The sequence below is a fragment of the Rutilus rutilus genome (assembly GCF_951802725.1).
Source record: "Rutilus rutilus genome assembly, chromosome: 1".
NCBI lineage: Eukaryota > Metazoa > Chordata > Actinopteri > Cypriniformes > Leuciscidae > Rutilus > Rutilus rutilus.
In genome coordinates, this window is record NC_140209.1 from 36,667,975 (window position 1) to 36,689,895 (window position 21,921).

At 38.4% G+C, this 21,921-nt stretch overlaps 1 protein-coding gene across 6 annotated transcripts in view; it reads left to right on the forward strand.

Moving 5' to 3' along the window:
* The window catches only part of sdk1a (sidekick cell adhesion molecule 1a), a 344,319-nt gene that overhangs the window by 158,440 nt on the left and 163,958 nt on the right, over nt 1–21,921 (forward strand). For all 6 annotated transcript variants that reach the window (XM_084434485.1, XM_084434486.1, XM_084434487.1 and 3 more), the window contains exon 4: nt 699–846. In XM_084434485.1, the coding sequence (XP_084290611.1) occupies nt 699–846 (148 nt within the window). The remainder of the gene's footprint in view (nt 1–698; nt 847–21,921) is intronic.

The window sequence follows — 21,921 nt, forward strand, 5'->3', positions numbered from 1 at the left end:
TAATCAGACTGTAGCCATGAAAATGTCACAAGTAACAGAAATAAGCACAAATGTCAGAGCATGTCAGAACACCTCCAGGACCCAGAAAACCCCTCAGACCCCAGAGGGTTAATTGAGCGGGAGCAGCGCAGCAAAAATAGACTCTGCGTCAAAACCCTGCTTCGCTTGACGCTCACGCGACGCTCCTGCCCCCAGTGTGAATGCACTCACTGTTAACATGCACAGCGGAAAAAAATATGCGCTGCTCACGCGCCGCTCGTGCTTGCGGACGGCCGTTAATGAAAGTGCAGGTAGGCAGACACAGATTGAGTGCATGACCATTCACTCGCTTTTTTAACTCGCACATTCTCAAAAAATGGTCTCATATTGTTTTAATATTGCTAAAGTTGTCTTTGGCTTTTTCATCCCATAAATGAGAGCTTTAAACACTTAGATGTGAAACCTGCACCGCTGGAATTACAGCATGTCAACAAAATCAAAGCACAATGTGCTTGACGTTCTTTTGTTCTGCATGGTGATGCAATCTTGCTTTGCTGTGCACCATGAATAAATGTTTGAATAAATGTTTCTGATTGAACACCTCTGCAGTTTGTACCAAAAGCCTCTGTTGTCCTGAATGTATCATCAGGGTGGCTTTGTTTTGGGGGAAAAAAGGTTCTACCTTGGTTGTAATAACACCCCTTACATTTTTCTTGCAGATATGGGCGACTTTATAGACAGTGACCAAAGAAAGACGGTGACGCAGGGCCGGGCCGCCATCCTCAACTCCCCAGTGGTCAGTTGCTTCCCGCGGCCACAGGTGACATGGTTCAGGGACGGCTACAAGATCATTCCCAGCAACAGAGTGTAAGTAGAGCGTAATTGCTTGTCTAATCTTTAAACCTGAATGCCTGTTCATTAGGAAAGTTCTGGGTGACCCAGCAAAGGTCCCTATGGCTTTGGGTTCACATGGCACATTGTAAGAGATGTAATTACCTTCAGTGATCACGCTTAATCCCTCTGGGCACCCATTTACGGCAGCCCACACTAGAAAATGTTGGGGAAAACAGAGAGACATTTCAGCCGGTGATGCAGAAGACATGGATACTGTGCACGGCTTTCTTTGAGTGTGTGTGTGTGAGTGTTTTTCTCCCACTGCCTTGTCACAGAAGTGCAATTAATGCCTGTTCCTGGCCCTTCTTTAATCTTGCTACGATAGTTCTTCATTGCCTTTTTCTAATTAGCAACTCACCCAGGCTGAGATCGACGAGGCTGATCCGATTCACCGTTATCAGTCAAGTGTCTTTCATTCCGACGAGACTCAAATAAAAACTCCACCACTGAGACACATCTAATGACTCACCTTTCACTCCGCGCATACAGCGGTGGGGCCATTTGAGAACTGCATTTGATTTCGGCAGAAGGTGTAATTGAAAAGTAAACAGGCTCACGCTGTTAAATGTAGAAATAGACCTGGGGTAGTAATGGTTTGCATTCGTTCCATTTGGCTTCGGGCTCGGATTGATTTGTTAACTTAGAATGATGTTCAGACAGTTTGATTTTCAATAAAAACACTCAAAAGTATGCTCAGAACTGTGGTTGTGGTTCTGTGATCCCATTTACACCTAAAATTAATATCCGTCGCATGTGGATAACCAATCACCATATGTGATCCAATCACGTATGCCTTGTCAGAAACGCATGACAAAACAATAAACATACCATTCAAAAGATTTTATTTTTAAAAGAAATATAAAGAAAATATTTTTATACAGCAAGAACACATTAAATTAATCAAAAGAGACACTAAAGACATTTATTATGTTTTAAACAGGGTTTAAAATGAGCACCCAACAAATGCAGGTGAAAATCCAGGTGGCTGGTAATGCATCTCAAGACACTAGCCAATTTGGCGGGTTATGATTCATAAATTATGAATTATAAATTATCACTTTGCATGGCATTGCTATCAGAGCTCTTCCCCTAAAAGGAGTCTCAAACATTAGCAAAACAATGCAAAATTCACACCACAGCGTCACTCACATAGTTTTAATTAAAATACAATGATTTAGAACAAATCTATGTGCGTACTGACTTCACCTTCTGTAATATGTTTGTTTTTGTGGCTTAAATAGATATGCTTCATATAGAGAAATAATATCCATCGCTCTTTCCGTTTGCGCTGTTTTTTTCAAATACCTTAAATTAAACTCATCCATGCCACTTTGTTCATTCTTGAAGTGAACTATATTCACTATATTGCCTAAATTGTGATTAGACTTACTGTTTTGGACTGCTGCCTTGAACTCGAGATCGCGAGTACAGAGTGACGTGACCGGTGCGCGATGAGTGACGAGTTAATGTTCCGCCAGAGCCCTATAGGAGACAATAAGAGGCCACTTTTTCCAATCTGTTCTCAGAAATGTTGCATGTTCTGATATTTTTGTTTTGGCTAGTAGAAGTTCTGAATGGCTGGTGACTTCAAAATGTAGTAACCAAATTGTCTGGTGAGTGAAAATGTTCATTTCAAACCCTGGTTACAAAATATCTTTATTATTTCAAATAAATGAGGATCTTTTGAACATTATATTCATCAAATAATCCCAAACAAATGTATAATGGTTTCCACAAAAATATTAATCAGCACAATTGTTTTCAAAATTGCTAATAATAAAAAATGTTTCTTGAAAAAAAGTCAGCTTTGTAATAACTTGCAAAAGAAAGCCGTTATCTTAAATTGTAAGGATATAAAATGTTTTTTTTTCTTCTTTTTTTTTTTAACGTGATTTAGGCTTAGTCCGTAACTTTTTTTGTGTTCAAAATGTACTAAATGTATATAATGAGCGAGTACATCATACATTTTCCAAACCCTGTTTTTGCCTTATCCTGAATCACTACTGTACACCTATAATAAGTGTTTATATTCTGACTATTTTAGACTGGTCGGGTCGTACCAGTACCTGCATGACTCGTCATAGACATAAATAGAGAGAAGTATATCCGGCTACAATGTTCTTTCGCAAGATTCATGCAGTTCTGTTTATTAACTGCTAGAGCACCAAAAGTTACGGACTGCAGCTTTAAGAAGCACATTACTTGAAAAGTAATTTCATGAAACAATTACATAAATTTCAGTACTTTCCCATTCAAGTGTAATTGCATGTCTGGATATTGCTGCAGGCCGAATGAACCGATTTGCTTTAAAGTGACTCTGTGAACAGTGAAGAACAGGGAACAAGGAAAGCAAGGAAACGCGTAGTTTTGTACATTATAACCTGCATGAAAATTGTGCATTTGGTTGAAAGGTATGTTGGAAGGTGGATATATTTGGGCTCTTCGTAGATGTAGTTAAGGCGGCTTGGCAACATGCCAGCTCAATAATTGGACCGGTGCTCTCCTGCCAGTGCTTTGACAGAAAATTGCATCATGACAGAAAGCAAGGCGCATATATAAAATCAATATGCCAATGCTGACAATGTTCACTGCTGCATATTTGCAGCCGAGGGAATCTGTACCTTTGGGATTCTGGCGATTTTCCCAGACAGCGCTGCTGCTTTGACCCTATACGCGGCCCAGATGGTGTCTACGGCATCCAGACTCAAACCCAGAAGCTCACCCAGCCCTGAGGACGATAGAGTAATATCAAGCAATCATACATCCAGCCAAGCACATTAGCACACTATTGGATGTGATGTCACATCCTTAATTGTTCTGTGGCAGCGGCTGAAGCAATGCAATCAGCTTAGCCATTTAAACTGGCACTATGTGTTACTGGGCAAAATCCCCGGGATGGACTTTGGGAAATTGGGCTGTACTTCATAAGCACTTGACTGGCATGGTCATTACATTAACTGCCCTTGTAGGATCAAAGTTTATCTATGTGCTGTGATCTACAGCCCTGACTCGATATTAACATGGATGAACATGCCGCAACATAAATCTTTTGTGAGTCTCATAAGATGTTTCCATTACAGAATTGATAAGTGCTGCTTTGAAGAACACTAATGCTCTTTAGAAAAAGTGGAGTGGGGGTGGTGAGATGGTTCTTTGTTGAGATGCCCTCTTCAAAACCTGTATAATAATGCTCAGTATGGACATAAATTAGATTTACCGATGGCAATTTCTCAGTCAAGAGCTGCCCAAAATAACACAATTGCCACATTGCTGATAATAATAATAATCATAATAATAATGATACAAGCATGAACTTTTTGACATTGTGCACTAGAGATTCTGAGAAGTCAGCTAGCTTAATCAGATGATTACTGTACTCATAACTGCTACTATTTTTATTATTATTATTAATTTTATTTTTTTTACCATTAAAATGTACAGTGGCCTATAAAAGTAATTTTAGTATACGTAAAAGTAGTATATGGTCAACATCTTTTTTAACACATTCTGTTGACTATAAGTAACATTCACAATAGAGAGTTAGCAGATATTAAAGGGACACTTCACCCATTTGCATTAAGCTTTGCATTGTTAGAAACCCAGTCATACTATTGAATGGTTGTGCAACACTCTCTCATTTTCCCCTGAGACGGGAGAAATCCGTTATTTACCTCTTACACTTCCTCCTACAATGACGCAAAAATCGTCATTTTGCGTCATTGTAGGAGGAAGTGTAAGAGGGGGGGATTTCTGTTGAGACTACAAGCACTCGTTCCTCATCTTTCCCAGGGGGCGGGACCCGCTCACGCTACAGACCTATTACAGATCAGTGGGTGGGACTTTACTCTCTGAAACTGAAAGCAATATCCTCCATCTTGTTTGAAGCTAAGCTAACAGGCGCTGTGGAGACAGATGTAAAGTTATGACAATAGCGGAGGAGAGTACTCAATATGATATAGACTAGAGGAAGAGGATTTCGGAAGTCTGATACTTGAATCAGGTGTTTGTGGCTACCTTTACAAGCCGCATTATAGCAAAGAGCAGCCGAGGCAGAAGACCTGCCTGCCGCGGACGAGGAGCCCGGACTGGCTCGGGTTAGGGCGGACTGGTGGCGCCGGTGATCTCACTATGCAACTACGAACCGCTACGAACACAGAGATAGAGTCCGTCTGTGGCAAAGATTTTCAACGATGACAATTTCTCCTGGACGAAATCTCTGAATCAGACGAGGACACGGACGTTTGTGTTGTGAACTAGTTTCCTAGTTTCGCACCGCATATGTTCTGACTGAACATCCAGGTACCACGCAATAATTCACCTTTTCGAAAGAAATACAAACGAGGAGTAATGCACTAATGAGTTCGCCAACTAACTAGACATTTTGTGTGAATGTGAAATTAATTTCAAGCTCTGGTGGTAGCTAGACTTGTAGACGGAAGAGTGAATTCCCTTATAGGCAGATATGCACTTTCTGGATTAGTGGGAGTGGCTTGCGGAGCTGTGCAATGTGGTGCATTGTGGGAGTTGTTGTCTTTCATACAAATGCGTCCTGAAGTTATTTTTTGTCTTTTCTCGGTCACAAAGGCACCAAATTCAAAATTTTACATTTCGACTACATATATGACCCACTTTAAATAAAAAAACAATGTTCAAATGGGTGAAATGCCCCTTTAAGCTGATAGTCTACTAATACTCTAATGAGAGTTAGTTGACATGAAGTTGCATATAGTCAACAGAATGTTCAAAAGGGACCATCAATATAAAGTGTTAATATAAACCTAACATTACTTTTCTCAGCTATTTAACAATTTCTTGTAACCAAGGTGATTTTTACTAAATGTAAGTCCTTCACCTTACCAGTGGTCACGTATAACTCAAGGTGCAGTCTTACTAGACTTTGCACTTCATTCACCTTCATTCATATGCATGATCAAATGTGGGAGGAGAGTGGAAACGAAAGCTTATCCAAAGATGTTCTGTGTTTGGCTGTGTACCAGAGTACAAGGTGGTGAACTCTGACCTGTGTATCTGCATAATTGACCAATAGAGGATCTAAACCCCACAGATGGACTCAGATTGGCATAGTTTGCATTATTGTGGTAGAGCAGATAATATAGTGTCATTCAAAAGTTTGGGGATAGTAAGATATGTGGGTAACGCTTTACAATGCGGTTTAATTTGTTGACATAAGTTAACTACATTAGTTAGGAATAGAAGGGTGTATATGCGACGAATGACGTCAGAGAAACGTAAGCAGGCTATAATCTATTATTGTCCACTTCCACATCTCGATGCATCGTAGAAACAATTAATTATTTCAACTCCCCTTAAAGCTTGAGTGTCCAAATACGTTTTGTATATGCTTTTCATTCATTCTCAAGCTGTCCATTTCGAATTCCGGTGTGAAAAAGCATCTCATTGAGATGTAGAAAGCAGTGGCACCACTCAGTGAAAGCAGCTTGAGGCGGTCATATTTATTCCAGCACGGCTTCATTGCAAATGCTCATTTCCTTTGGCCTGCAGATCTTTGTTTTCTTGCAATCTGCTTATGAATTGATGAGCTATGTATTCAATATATTAATTCAACTCTCTATTTGATAGCCCGTTGAATATTCCCTAAATGAGGTTTCTTCATCACATGTCGCTGTGCAGTATTTCAGCATTATTGTTTCTTGAGCTCTGTGTTTCCTAGTTTCAGTTTTTCTTCGGTATCAGAAATGTCCCTTTGGTCTGTTAATGTAGCATGAAATAAGCGGCCGTGTGGATGGGTGACACTGCTCTGTGTGATTCCTATCGCAGCCTCGTGCTGAAGGATAACTGTGCCGCAATCCAGAATTTTTTTTAACTCCTCTTCTGTGTGGTTACGGCTTCTCCTTCGCCATCTCCCTTACTTTTTTGGTCTTCTTTTCTTCTTTGTGAGCCACACAAAGGCAGAAGGTTGTTAAAGCATAAAGGTCCAGAGGTGAATGCTGAAGCAGGGGAGGACAGCGAAGCACGGGCCTTTGAAAGTCACTCTTATTGTTCCACACTGGCTTCCCCTTTAGACAGCATGAAACTTTCATGATGGCGATAATTACCCCATTGGTGAGAAGTGCTTTCTGTTGCCACTGCAGATGAAAGTAGCAGGTTGGAAATAAGATATTGCGTCTACCTCTCATCGCTTTGTCCTTGCATCTTCCTCTACCTTGCTAAATTTTTCATCATTCATTATTTGAGATCTTTGATGTTTCCACCCATTACGAGCTATTCAGGCTCCCATCGCGCTCGGCACATAAATTGGCTTCCACGCTAGAATCATCCTGTCCCGAGTACCACCAGCAAGAAACCAGACAGTAAAGGAAGTGCTCACAGGAAGGCGATTACTTTCCTCTGTACAAGCAACAGGGCTGTGGTGTTTGTGCGGTGACAATGACAGCAGAAATGTGCTGTGTTTCTGCTCCGCCATATGTAAATCTCTTTTTGTCGAGGTACTTAACAACCCCCAAACTCCTGCATGTTTTGGCAGATTTAGTGCACCAAATTGCACTTTCCACTTACTTTTTGAGGTACTTGTATTTTAGATGGGTAAAACTGGTTGTTTACTTGTTTGAAAAAATCACTTGTCCCAGAACTTGTAATAATTGAGCATGTTGCTAAATCCAAACGTCAAGAGATGCATGATGCAGAGTGAACAAGAAACTCAAAATACTGTATTATCACAGATAACTAACATCGCTAAAATAACATTAACTTGGAGGTAATCAAAGAGACTGGGAACAGGTGTGCACTAATTAGAAACCAATAGCAACTAACAGTGAATCTCATGCAAAACAGAAACAGGGGAAATAATGGAAACCAAAACATAATGAAACCTAACATAACCCTGACAGAACTTTTGAAAAATACAGCTTTAGTTCATTACAGTTAAAGCAAAATACACAAATAATAATAATAATTTCTTTTGGCTGACATAAACTAATTAATTAAACCACTTTTGTTGGATCTTGGGTGTTTTGACATTAACATATGAGCTTGGCAAAGAATTATTATTATTAATAGAATTAATATAATCTTATTATGCTATAAAAAAAAAATATATACAGGTGCTGGTCATATAATTAGAATATCATGAAAAAGTTGATTTATTTCAGTAATTCCATTCAAAAAGTGAAACTTGTATATTATATTCATTCATTACACACAGACAGATATATTTCAAATGTTTATTTCTTTTAATTTTGATGATTATAACTGACAACTCCCAAAAATCCCAAATTCCGTATCTCAGAAAATTAGAATATTACTTAAGACCAATACAAAAAAAGGATTTTTAGAAATGCTGGCCAACTGAAAAGTATGAACATGAAAAGTATGAGCATGTACAGCACTCAATACTTAGTTGGGGCTCCTTTTGCCTGAATTACTGCAGCAATGCGGCGTGGCATGGGGTCGATCAGTCTGTGGCACTGCTCAGGTGTTATGAGAGCCCAGGTTGCTCTGATAGTGGCCTTCAGCTCTTCTGCATTGTTGGGTCTGGCGTATCGCATCTTCCTCTTCACAATACCCCATAGATTTTCTATAGGGTTAAGGTCAGGCGAGTTTACTGGCCAATTAAGAACAGGGATACCATGGTGCTTAAACCAGGCACTGGTAGCTTTGGCACATGCAGGTGCCAAGTCCTGTTGGAAAATGAAATCTGCATCTCCATAAAGTTGGTCAGCAGCAGGAAGCATGAAGTGCTCTAAAACTTCCTGGTAGACGGCTGCGTTGACCTTGGACCTCAGAAAACACAGTGGACCAACACCAGCAGATGACATGGCTCCCCAAACCATCACTGACTGTGGAAACTTCAAGCATCTTGGATTGTGTGCCTCTCCATTCTTCCTCCAGACTCTGGGACCTTGGTTTCCAAATGAGATGCAAACTTTGCTCTCATCAGAAAAGAGGACTTTGGTCCACTGTGCTTTATTAAATCCAGAGTCAACGCAGCCGTCTACCAGGACATTTTCAGAGCACTTCATGCTGACTTAATTTTCCAGCAGGATTTGCACCTGACCACACTGCCAAAAGAACCAAAACCTGGTTCAATGACCATGGTATTACTGTGTAATTACTGTGTGATTTCATGTAATATTGTAATTTTCTGGGATTTTGATTTCGTGGGTTTCATAAGCTGTAAGCCATAATCATCAAAATTATAACAAATAAAGCCTTGAAATATCTCACTTTGCATGTAATGAGTGTATATAATATATTAGTTTCACCTGTTAAGTTGAATTCTTGAAATAAATCAACTTTTTGATGATATTCTAATTATATGACCAGCACCTGTGTATATATATATATATATATATATATATATATATATATACACATATATATATATTTTTTTTTTTTTTGGTTGTTTATTTACATACATTTTTTACCATGGTATAAGCTATTTAATAAAGCCTTTTATTTTGTGGGATATTTGTAGATTTGATAATTATTGTATAGGAATAGAATATGATGATGATGATGATGATGACAATGATTATTATTATTATTATTATTATTAGAATGAATATCATTTTATTATACTATTATACATTTTCTATTTATTTCATTGTTTGAATTATATACTTACATTTTTACCCTGAGATGAGCTAATTAATAAAACAATTTGATATATTAAAACATGAGCTCAATTATTATGGTAGGAATAAGAATAGCAAAAATGTATTGTTATTGTTGTTAATGTTATTATTTATAATAATAATAATAAGTCTTATTATTACATTAATCTTAATATAGGCCTACTATAATACATTTTTGTATTTAATTAATTGTTTAATAATTTATTTTCATTGAGCAACTGATATGAGCAAAGTAATGATACATTTTTGTAAGATCTTATTGGTGATTTGACATGTTATTTAAATGTGAGCTTGGCAAAAAAAAAAAAAAAAGTCTTTGGCAGTTTCTCTCTTTCTTCATTCATGTAGATAGCTGTAGTAGCATGACTAGAAAATAGCATTACAAAGAGCTGCTGAGTGGACTGATTTGCTTAAAAGGGGCTTTAGCAAAATTCAGAAACTATCAAGGAAGCCATTCTCAAGCTTTTTGGGAGTCTGAATTCCAGGAATATGCTCTCCTGAAACTAATGAGATATCAGATTTGTTCTGAGCAGAATTGTACGGGTAATGTGTTTGTGACTTGCAGTTATTATTTCAAATCATGTTAGCTAGCTGTTTTTCCTTCTCATTTTTTCAGCGATTTGTCATTGTTCCTGTCACTCCTCACCACAGGTAGTAAATGATGTGTTAGACAAATGTAATCAGGAGGAGATGACACGATTGAGAAATACGTCTTTGCCCCGTCACACACAGGAGGGTTCGAGCCATTGCCCTTTGCTCATATTCTTGCCGAATGGACACGTCCATTTGAAATCAATGTGGTTTGGCTCTGAGGAGTCAAATGAAAAATGACGTAGGCTTGGCTAATTCGATAAAGGCCTTTTATGTGTCCTGGTTTTAATACACCTGCTGGCTGGTAGGGCCCCTTTATGAAGTTAATTATTGAGAGCCATCATCAGTCAATTGGGGCATCTGTGGGGTGAGCCTGTTCTAGCTCAAGGCCTCTGCCCACATTTGTCTTCATCCACTCCCTCCTTCACTCTTAAATAAATTAGTCTGTTGTCACTGCTAAAGCAGAGACCCAGAGAATCCAGTCCAGGCACTTTCCACGAGGTTAGGGTACACTTTGGTGTCCCAATACTCGTAGATATGCTTGATTACACTATAATTAATTCTGCATGAAAAGTAACATGTTTTAAACAGCAAATGCCTGCAGTTTTTTTGCCCTGGCCCAGATATGAGATCTTCTTCACAGGGGTCATTTTAAAGTTGTTTTTGATCAAAGCAGGCCGGTGGCGTCTGCAGAAAGTAGTTGGTAGAGTTCCACACGGTCTCAGACACAGTGGTGAGAGGATGCCGCTGAGTGACAATCAACCATGAAAGGAGTCTGAGCTCGGAGGAGCTGTGTGCCCTCGTCTATGCTTTCACACCTCTGACAGTGAAATAATGCAGCTGGAGGAAAGGGACGCAGCACCCAACATCAAATCAGAAGTGAGCACATATAGCTCTCATTCTGAAGACGCTACAGTGAAACCCAGCAGCCTGGAGAGATGCTGCCATACTTCTTTCAGTAAACACAAAGAAAGGAAATGCAAGCAGCAGATAAGGAAAAGGTAATGAAATTGTGAATGAAGAGGCTTCCCTGACGCCCACATCAGCTGCCTGCCCGATAGGAAGCTTTTTAGACGCCAATAAAGAAAAGTTTGGACCTGCTCACAGGCATAAAAGGTGTTGTGTATTTCAGAGCAATTTGTGTATGTCTGCTTACTGGCAGCTCTGTTGGAGCTGAAGTGCGATTAAATGTTGCTAAAGAATTATCATTGACTCCAATTACACATTAATCAGGACCGGTATCGAGCCGAATCACGGATGATAGATAATTGCCTTTTCACAGGCTATTCCAGAGAAGTTGTTGGATTGCACATAGAAATAAAGAAGAAATGCCACCACTAAATTATTATGATTGATTGGACTGAAATATGAAAAGGATTATCTCACGATCCCATTATACTTTCATATAGGGAAGGCTAGTGGTTGGCATTGCAACAGGAATGACTCTCTATAGCCCTATTTGGACGGTAATTGTTTTACATGTTGTCATGATGCAATTTCAGCATTAATAGGTGCTAGTCTGCGATTTTATTGCCTTGTGAATGAGAAATGTCCATGTTTTTTTTTTTCTGGAGTCATGTAAATTGCCATGATTTTGCCCTGTGGACACAACCACCATACAATGAAAAATATCCATTCACTCCTCTTTTTTTTTTTTTATCCTCAAAAAGCCTCTCAATAATCAAGTTGTTTGGATTTTCTGAGCAATATGATATCATCTTGCTCATGCTCCGCCCACGACCACTGACGGACTGTCCCATATTTGCATATTTCTGTGCTCAGCCATTTGTATACTGTCCACCAAGGCAGCACTTTACATGTCTTGTGTCTACACGTCCCACGGAAGAGAGGGGTGGGGTGAGCAGTTGCTCATTATCATTTAAAGAGACATGCACCGAAACGGGTCGCTGTGAACAGAGCTGTTTTTGAGGAGGTAAAAATGGTGTTGTTTTACACAACCATTGAGGAATTTTAACCGAAGTATATTACAAACTTTACATGAACATCCTAAAGAATCATACCAACTTGTGGAAAATGGGCATCCGATGACCCCTTTAAAAAAATACAGAATATATATATAATATATATACAGTGCAATGCATAAGTTAATACACCCATGCTAAAGTTGACTAAAAAGAGGAATAAAAAATCATATTTTGGAAATTGAACTTAATGCCTTAATTAAAAAAATTAGGAAAAATCCAACCTTTAAGGACACCAATTTTCTTGAGAGCAATGCAAATCAAACTAGCTTTTAGGCTAACTGAAATAAAACCATGCCAATCTCTAGGTATGGTGAAGGCTATGTGATGATGTGGGGCTATTTTAATTCCAAAGGCCAAGGGAACTTTATCAGGATGCATAGTATCCTGGATCCATGAAGTAACTGGCCTTTAAAAATAAAAATCTGCCTGCCTCTATGGGAATTTAACATAGGGGTGTACTAACTAATACCATGTATTTTAAGGAAGAACATTTATTTATTTACGATACATTATTCATTCACAAAGAAAATTGGTGTCCTTAAAGGTTGGATTTTTCCTAATTTTTTAAATTAAGGCATTAAGTTCAATTTCCAAAATATGATTTTTTATTCCTCTTTTTAGTCAACTTTAGCATGGGTGTATTAACTTATGCATTGCACTGTATATATATTCTGTATTTATATATCAATGTATATGTATATGTATATATTATTTGTTCAGTGTATTGTGAAATATTATTAAAGTTTAAAATAACTGTTTTCTATTTGAATATATCTTAAAATGTAATTTATTCCTAAATTGAATTTTCAGCATCATTACTACAGTCTTCAGTGTCACACGATCCTTCAGAAATCACTAACTTTTCAAAAAACGGGAGGCACAGTTGTAAACACAGTTGTAAAATAATATCAATATTTTGATTATCCTATTTTAAAATAAGATTAAAATAAATGTTTGAGGTCTGATTAAAAGTTCTCAAGCTTTGAGATTTTAGAAAAATCATTATGACTAGTGCTTTTAACAGTATTTGAAGTGTCTCCTTTTCAAAAAGCATCTCAGAAGTCACCACAGATTATTTCTCTACCCACATTCAGCAGACGAAAACTGGACTAACTGGCTAGACGAGTGAACGAAAGAGACGTTCTGTGTTTGCTGGAAAAAATGAAAAGGAAGATATCTATCTTCAGCATGTTTATCCCTTATCCTGCTTTTCACTGAGCGACCAGCTCTGTCAGTCAATCCTTTTATGTGCCGCACTCTCGCTCAGCCCCCATTTCATGTCTGCAGACGCACGCGCCCATCTCTGCGATGGCGGACGACAGAAGTGTGTGGGTAGACAGAAAGCAATCTGTTCTGAAAGGGAAGATCAAGCTCAAGATTTCACATGTGACATATTGAAACACTCCGATCTGTTGCAGGGATGACGTGTGCAGCTGCAGACAGTGGCGACGGTGGCCCAGTTCATTGTGATGAGGCAGATTAATTTAGTCTTAAAGATGAGCTGGGAAATGTCAGCGAATTATGAAGCACTGACTTTTCTCCAACTAAAATCTCATTTGCGCAGTTTAGTTACCTGTTGAAAACATAATTCACTCCAGGAAAAATAACAACAGTCCATCTATCTTGACAGTGCAACCATTTGGCTTTCCCTACAAATAATAAAGTTGCTAAGAGTGTTTATGCTGAGGGAGGCTTTGTGATGGCCTTTCAGCCTTTTAACAAGGAGTCCATTACCGCTCACTGCATAAAAAACAACAACAACCTATTCACCTCTCCAAATTGAAAGGAAAAAAAAAACCCACCATCTTTAATTTTGAAGAATGGGATATTTTCAGAAACCAATGGCCCGGCCGTACCTGATTCTGCATTAACTATTAAGTATTGCAATTAATTCCGAGATCCATTTGTCATGCAAATAGACCAGTGAATAATGCATACGTTTCGGCTCATAAATAACAAATTTATGCAATTGCAAAGCGCTTTTTAAGATAAATATAATTAAAGGTCAATAGCGATTACATAAACACTGTGAACTTTTAACATGTTTAAATGACTCTGGGCCTGTTTGCCTGGCTGGGTGGGAAACAGTACCAAAAAAAACCTTAATTGCTGATATTTGGTTCCAGACACAGAGTTTTCCACTCCAGAACACCGGAAATACCTGCTTATCTTGGCGTCGGAAGACTTTTAAGTCTTAAACGTGCTTACCAAAGTGTATGTTAGCTGGAGGCTGACGTCCAGGCAATCAATTTTATAATTGAATTAGAGTGAATGCTACAGCGGGTTCTGACACACAGGGTTGTTGTGTCTGTCCATCTGTCGCACCATGGAAAAGAAGCTGTATCCTGCGGTGTCCAAAGCTGCTAGATAGACCAAGACTCACAGCTCTTGCACCTGAAGACTGCAGCTCGATGGCTACAGGCCAGCCATGCTGTCTTGAGCTCTAAGCTTTGAGCTTTTAATCAGTGTTTCCCATTAATTTCCAAAAAAAAAAAAAAAAAATTATACGCCTGTCTCTAAGCTAGTGGTTCTCAACCAGGAGCCCGGGGCCCACTAGGGGTCCTCAGCAAACATCTAATGGGCCACAGGATGACTAATTTCTATATCCATCCATCCATCTATCTATACATGTATATCAGTACATGCTTGGCTAATGCATTTTCTTTGTTGCCCTGGCACAGTTAAACATGCGTACGTTTTACTAGTGCAAACATCTTACTACTTTTCATTTAAATGTTCAGCGTTCAGACTTAATGACCTCATAATTCAGGGACTTTAATCTACTTTATAAGCGGTTAAGCGACTATTGCACTTGGGTTCATTTGAGTTAAGCGTGTACTGCAAATGTATGTACAATGTACAAGCAATGTATCTACAAATTTACAGCAATATGTTACTGGCGCAATTACAGAGTTGCTTTTACAAAGAGCGGTGTAATTCTTTTTAATCCTGTACATTTGCTCAAGGTTGCCGCTCTCTTGCTGTGATTTTTGTGCCACTAACAGGGAACAACCATCTGTTGGTGTCATTGACTGGTTGTTGTGCAACGCTTTGAAAGAAAACCGCATTCCCACCTCCTGTTGACTTTGTGCATCTAACGACTTTGTATAAAATTAAGTAACACCACAATGTTTTTTTGACTGCTCTGTTGGCAAGTCAAGACAAGCCTGGCAGAGTACACCCATTATCAGTTTATCCACCCTTGCTACTTTTAAGTGTACTAGTGCAGTGAAGTTGGTAATGCGGTCAAGGAATTCTGTCTGCAGCTTTTCTAAATGTGTCATTTGTGTGATAAGCTCTCACTTTTTGCGAATTGCTTTGAATCGCAAAGGAGAAAACTGTTCACTCTCCAAACCCGTAATTACATGTTTGGTGAGGGTAATGTGCAAAGATTACAATAATTTCAGTAAACGTGGTGCAGGCTAAATCACTTTTTTGTTTTTTGAAAGATGGATCTAATTATCACTCACATTCCCCAAGTCCCACACAAGAAGGTGTTGTCCAATAATGCACTTGGCAAAACAAAGCAATGCACTTTTCAATTTAGATAAGTATCTTTTCTGAACTCAAAAGAATGCTTACCTCTGTCTGTGCCGTGGGACATTTAAAGATTGTAAATAAATACTTTTTGAGAAGGCTGAAGGGAAGTTTTTCTATGGTGAGTGAAACTAGGTCATGTTTGCTGAGTTCTTGCCTATATGGAGGATTAAATTAAATTAGAGTGAAGAAATTTGCAGAGGTATTGCAATTTTTGGTGATATGGTATTTTTGAAATATGGGACAGAAGAATACAGAAGTTGAAAAATATACTGACTTGAATCATCTAATAAGCTTGAAGCTCATGATGTATGCATTTTCTACTTTGACTAGATTTTGTTGTCTAGAATGATTTATTTGATCTGGTCTTGAATGTGTGCCTCTAAAACTGAGAGACAGACACTTTAATACTGATCTATGAAGTTTGCATTCACAGTTGTAAAAAAAATGGGGGAAAAAAGAGGCAATGAACCTTATATTATGAATATAATACAGTATATTACAATAATGTTAAATAATAATGATAATAATAAATTTTTAATTTATAGAAAATATTTATACATTATGTATAATTAATAATAATATTATGAAAATAAGTCATCTTATTTCATATTGTTTACTGTATCATGGAATTAATATGGTAAAGGTCTTTGGATAAGTTTTGAGTAAGCTGCTTTTGATAAAAGTATAATAAGTAAATAAATAGAAATTCAGCGCAAGGTGCTTCAAAGAAAACTGTGGTTTACCCACCTATTATCCTAAAAAGCCGTGGGTTAGTTCCACTTGAATCTTCATTTAGTTTTCTATTGCGACAGTATTTCTTTTGTTACTCTAGCAGCTTTTGTCCAGATAGAACATTTAATGTTCCATTTTTCAGTGTCTTTGCATTGTAGACCAGCAAGTTATGACCTTCCCTGTTCAAAAAACATTTTTGTGACAAATTATGCCGTATAAAGCAAAAGGTTATCTGCATCTATGTCAGAGAAGGAGAGAGAGAGTTGTTGCGCCGGCGAACCAAAAAAAAAAAAGACCAAGAGGAACACCAATCATAAACAGACAGTCTCGTTGTAATTCAGTAGAACTGCACATGTACAGCTTCTCACCTTAAGGTGACATTCTAAACCTCTTTTAATCATCCCTCCAGCTTCCAAATGCATCCATTCATCTGCATTATACGGCACTGCTGCCCATCTGCTCCGGCTCCTTCTTTCCCAACCGAACGTCTTTTTCGACATTGGCTTGCGAGCGTTTATCCCACCTCCTCTACAAGGTGAAAAATAGAGTGTAGGACGTCTTCCTTCTTTGTTATTGAACAGATGTATCTGATCGATGTAAATCTACTAATGAGACTCCGAAGGCCTCCCCCCTTCCCGTTCTCTGTATCAAGGCTCTGGGCTGGCCACTTTAATTGAGAATTAATTACAGATGGGGGGGAGATGCTACAGGGATCACATTAAAGCAGCATCGGAGACCTCCATCACCCTTCCTGTCTTTCTCCTCTCTTGAGGGTTCATTAAATACCTGAAGGCACAGATCAATAATGGCTGATGGGTGGCGAGTCTTGGCAAAGGCATGTTTGTTTCATATATGAGGTTTGGACGTTTTTTCCGACATCTCCGCAAAGGCTTCCTCATCAGCGGCCTTCCTCGGATCAGTCAGAAATGCTCGAGAGGAATCATTGGCACCCCTTGAGTAAATTATACCAATTAAACAGCCAGATTAAATTCCATACTTTATTCACGTAATTGAAGACACTGATAATTACTTATAATTACCGTTCGTTATTCTAAAGACCGATTGTCGATCGCTGAAGTTTTCGCTCTTGTTTTTGTCTCTGAGTGGATGGCGGAGTTGTGGAAAACAACATGAATGTTTAAAGTGGAGAGAGCAGACATAGGCGTTGGAGAGGCAATGCTTCAATAGATAATGACCCGATGGTAATTGCTTTCCTTGAATAGTCTGTGTTTATTCCACAGTGTCTGACAAATAGCGAAACCTGTGATTGTTTAAGAAAATAACAACTGGCCAAGTAGCTTGATAAGCATCCAAGTGAGATGCGGATCATGTCTTTAATGTCGAAGAGCTAAATAAAGGAAAATTGTGTGAAGTTTCATTTCACCCTGCTGAAAATACCACTTTAGACCATTTCCAGGCTGGTAAATGCTTGTTAAAGGGATCTTTCCAGTGAAGCTCATTGATCATGCGAGTCCATAAAGGTGAAGTCCATAAAGAAACAGTTTACTGTTAGTCTGGTGTTGAAGAGCTTGAATGACCTGCATGAAACCCAGACCTGAACCCCTCTAATGATCTTTGAGATGAATTGGAACAAGTGTTAATTTGTTAGTATGTTGATAAGCATGTATCAACATATTCTGTATGCCAAAAATGTGAAAACTGTCTCCTGAAATAGCATTGTTGTGACCACACTGTTGTAAATGTTATTATTGCATGACTCTCTAAAATACTTGATTCTTTTTGGTCAGTTGTGACATTCCGAGGACAGAAATTCTCCCATAATAACTGTTATCAATAGCAATGCTGTGCAAGTATTTGAGCTCATCCTGGTATTTGAGACCTCCACTTCTTTTGTCTCTCGTAGCCAAACCTTGTGTTTCATGCGAACACAGCTGGTACTTGGTTGTTATCGTCTGTATTTACTCAGAGGATTTCAGTTTTAATAGTTGGTCTTAGGTAATATTGACGTGTTAGTCTAGTTGCGAGAACGATTGTTATATTATAAGACAATACGGTTTCTTCTCAACTCCCATTTAATATTCATGATTTGCCCATATAGCAGGGACTCCAGCATACAATGCATGACAAGCGCTGTCTTTTCAGCAGGGCTAAAAGCACAGGCATTCTGATTCAGATCAGCCACAGTTTGGGCCTTATGTTTAGAGACCACGCTGTTCGCTATCCAACCCCGGTGTCAGCTGTTAATGCCCCCTGAATGCTCCATGCATATTTTGGCTGGTAATGTGCTCAACATCAGATGCTGGACAGTTGCCCTGTTGAGCACTCTGATATGGAGCGAAGCGCCGTGACTTGGCCGGGCCCCGCACAAAGGTCACAGTTTCCCTTACGTCAGTCCATTTTCCAGCAGCACCGCCTGAAAACCTGCTGCCATCAGATCCCTGGACAGAGCTCATAATCCAGCCCCTATGATCTGCTTAATCCACATTCTTAACCAGTCAATAGAAGTCTTGTCCGTGCATTTTTTTTTTTTTTTAACACTCTGGCTGATATTGACAGATGTGTTTGATAACATTAGAGTCTAGAGGTCTGGCATATTTCTTTGCAATCAAACCGTGCTGTTTTCTGGGCATTGTGCCCATAGCTAGATTGCAAAGTGAAATCCTTTTCACTCTTTTAAAGTTCCACACAGTCCGTTTCTCCCTATAAGCTTGTTGTGAGATCTGCTCATTGGTGAGGCTTCAAATAGATGCAATGAGCATCTCATCTGCAGAAAACGCTTGCCTTATTGGTGCACACAGCTTGGCTTACTGAAGCATAAAGCACTTAATAGTGCTGGTGGCAGAGAGAGCAGGCAAATGTCCATGTCTCTTCTTCTTATGTTCCTCATTATGCTCCTCATGGCATAAGTTTCATACTCAGCTGGAGTGGTGTCTTGCATTTTTATCAGATTCTAAGGATTACGAAACTGGTCTCATGCTCTTGGGGTGTTTACAAAGTGAGAAAGCTGTTTAGACATTGTTTGCAGGGTTTTTAGGGTCATGAAAAACTTGGAATTTAAAAATTCCCAAGCTCGGAAAAGTCAAAGGAAAGGAGTAACGATTTTAAAAGTCTGCAGTAAATAGATTTCTTTTCTGGTCATACTTGGTCATTAATCTTTCATCATTTTTTTTTTTTTGTATTTTGTTTTGTTTTGTTTTGTTTTTTTAGTTTAGTTTAGTTTAGTTAGTTTTGACCCAGGATTTGTGACTGGAAAAGTGAAAATAGATTTGCCTAAGGTGTGGACCACTTAAGGCGAGACATGGCAGGCAAAAACATCGTTGTTTTTTTTTTTTACTGGTCAATTTTGAGATTTTGGGGTATTTGTCTTCAATAACATGTCTTCTTTCAGACTTGTGTTGAAAAAAAGTCCGAAATACACATTTAGGTCTTTATTTTATTACACTTTGTCTGTTTGCGTCTGTAGATTTCTCATAAATTCAACAAAAGTTTGCGTTCTTAATCAACATGCTGCTCCGCGATCTCTGCCGGCAACCTGTCATCACATGCACCCTCTCTCTTCTGTACAATCCTGTCGGATCCAAATATGGTCATTTCCTTTTTATCAGCAACCAATCGTGAAAGTAAAAGGGCTGAATGCGCAATCTCATTGGCTGATGAAAAATCTTTAAAGCCCGTTTTCTCAAAATGACCTTTCTCTCATACTCCAAGTCCGAAATTTCCACTTCAGTAGCACCTATATACAGTACACCAAACTTTCCAGACTTGTACCTAGTTATATTATGAAGACATTTACAGAGGGATTTGTAAATATATTATTCCTAGCCTGATTTATATAACATTTTATTCCAAAAAACATGGCGAAAATCATTTTTTTAAGGCTATTGACAGTATTTTCTGATTTACAGGATAACAAAAGTAGATATCCATAAATCCCTCTGTAATTTTTTTCCCATCTAATATGTGAACACAATGAAAAAATATTTTTTAACCTGGCTTTATCCAATACTCAGATTTAGTTTTTTATATATATGCAAATTAGCACATATTTAATTAGATATTGCCTAATTTGCATATTTAAACATTAAATTACAGAAAACTTGTAATACATTTTTTTTCTCATCTTAATGTAGGTAATCAACTGGGAAGGTTTCATGGCTGCTAGTTAACATTTTTACCCTATTCACCTGTAGTGTCTCGCCTTAAATGATGTTGTATTTGCAGTGATCTTATTTATATTTAAAGCAGATTATGTATTGTATAATATATATATATCAGGGCTGTATGTTGTGCAACAGACGACACACAGCGAAGTTTTGTTTCTGAATTAATCTGCATTTTGAGCAAATCAATTGGTGAACCAATAATTCAAATAAAGAGAGCCATTATGTGTGTTCGACTTGCAGCGAGCGCGATTTAAGAGCAGACGGCTCCATATGCTTTCGAATTGCTGTCGCGGTACTTTGATGTCACACAACATGTGAAAAACGTGTGAAATGTTTTGCTAGAGAAGTGTTATTCTGCAATTTTTTTTGTTTAAAATAAACAATATTTTCCTTTAATATTCTGTTATAGGAATATTCCTAACTTCCATAAACTTCCTTTAACATTTTGTTATATAATACACAATATCTTCATACATTAAAGACGTCTTAATGTGCTTTTTTTGTTTTCTGAATTTCTGTAGGAAAAGATATCTATTGCACTCTGCAGTATATTCTACTTGTTCGCAGTGTTTCACTAAGTGAGAATTTTAGATGGTCTTCTCGAGTTTTCATATTAAAATAAACTAAATAAACTTGTGTAAAATTAATTAATATGTAAATGAATGAGAGGTTTTCCTCTAAGGCCCCCTTGCCTCCAAAGGCCAATTTACAGTTAATACAGTACATGCTTTTGCCTTGACTAATGCTATTAATCAACACTGCCTCAGCTCTCAGTGGTTATTAAGGAGAGCTGATTGGGTTGTGTTTCTCGTGTTTTTGTATGCACGCTCCTGTCTCCACGATATAACAGACTACATGCCAAGCACGAGAAGCGTTCTTGTACAATTTCAGCAGCAATGAAGCACTGCATTGACAGGGGAGCGTCTTTTTTTCCAAGCCTCCCTCCACTTCTTCCATGAATTGCTTGGTGTCTCCAGACAAGCAGACCTGTGTTGCGTGGAAACCCCACCTCGGCTACAACAATTCAACAGACCCGCTATGTCTATAACTGCGTGAAAGAGGGATGCTGTGTCGTTCCCAGCAGCGTCACGCCGAACGTGGTTGATAGTTACATTTTAGTTGTCATGTAAAGATATTTCAGACCGGACGTGCATGAACAGCCCAGCCTCCCGTAAACTTTTTTTTTTCTGCATTATGCCATGTCAAATCCCCACACAAAGACATTTTGTCTGTTCTGTAATGAGATTGTGTATTTTGAAAAATTCCATATCAGATTTTCTGACAACTGCAAATTGAATTTTACATGTCCATTTGTGAAAGTCATTCATCATTTGCTGTTGGCTAAACAAGCACTTTTAAGTGATATTTTGGCTTTAAAAATAGAATTACAAGCATGAAATCTGAAGCATATTTTACGTCACTCTACTATTCGGTCTCAGTGTTTACGGCTTCAGGGAGTCA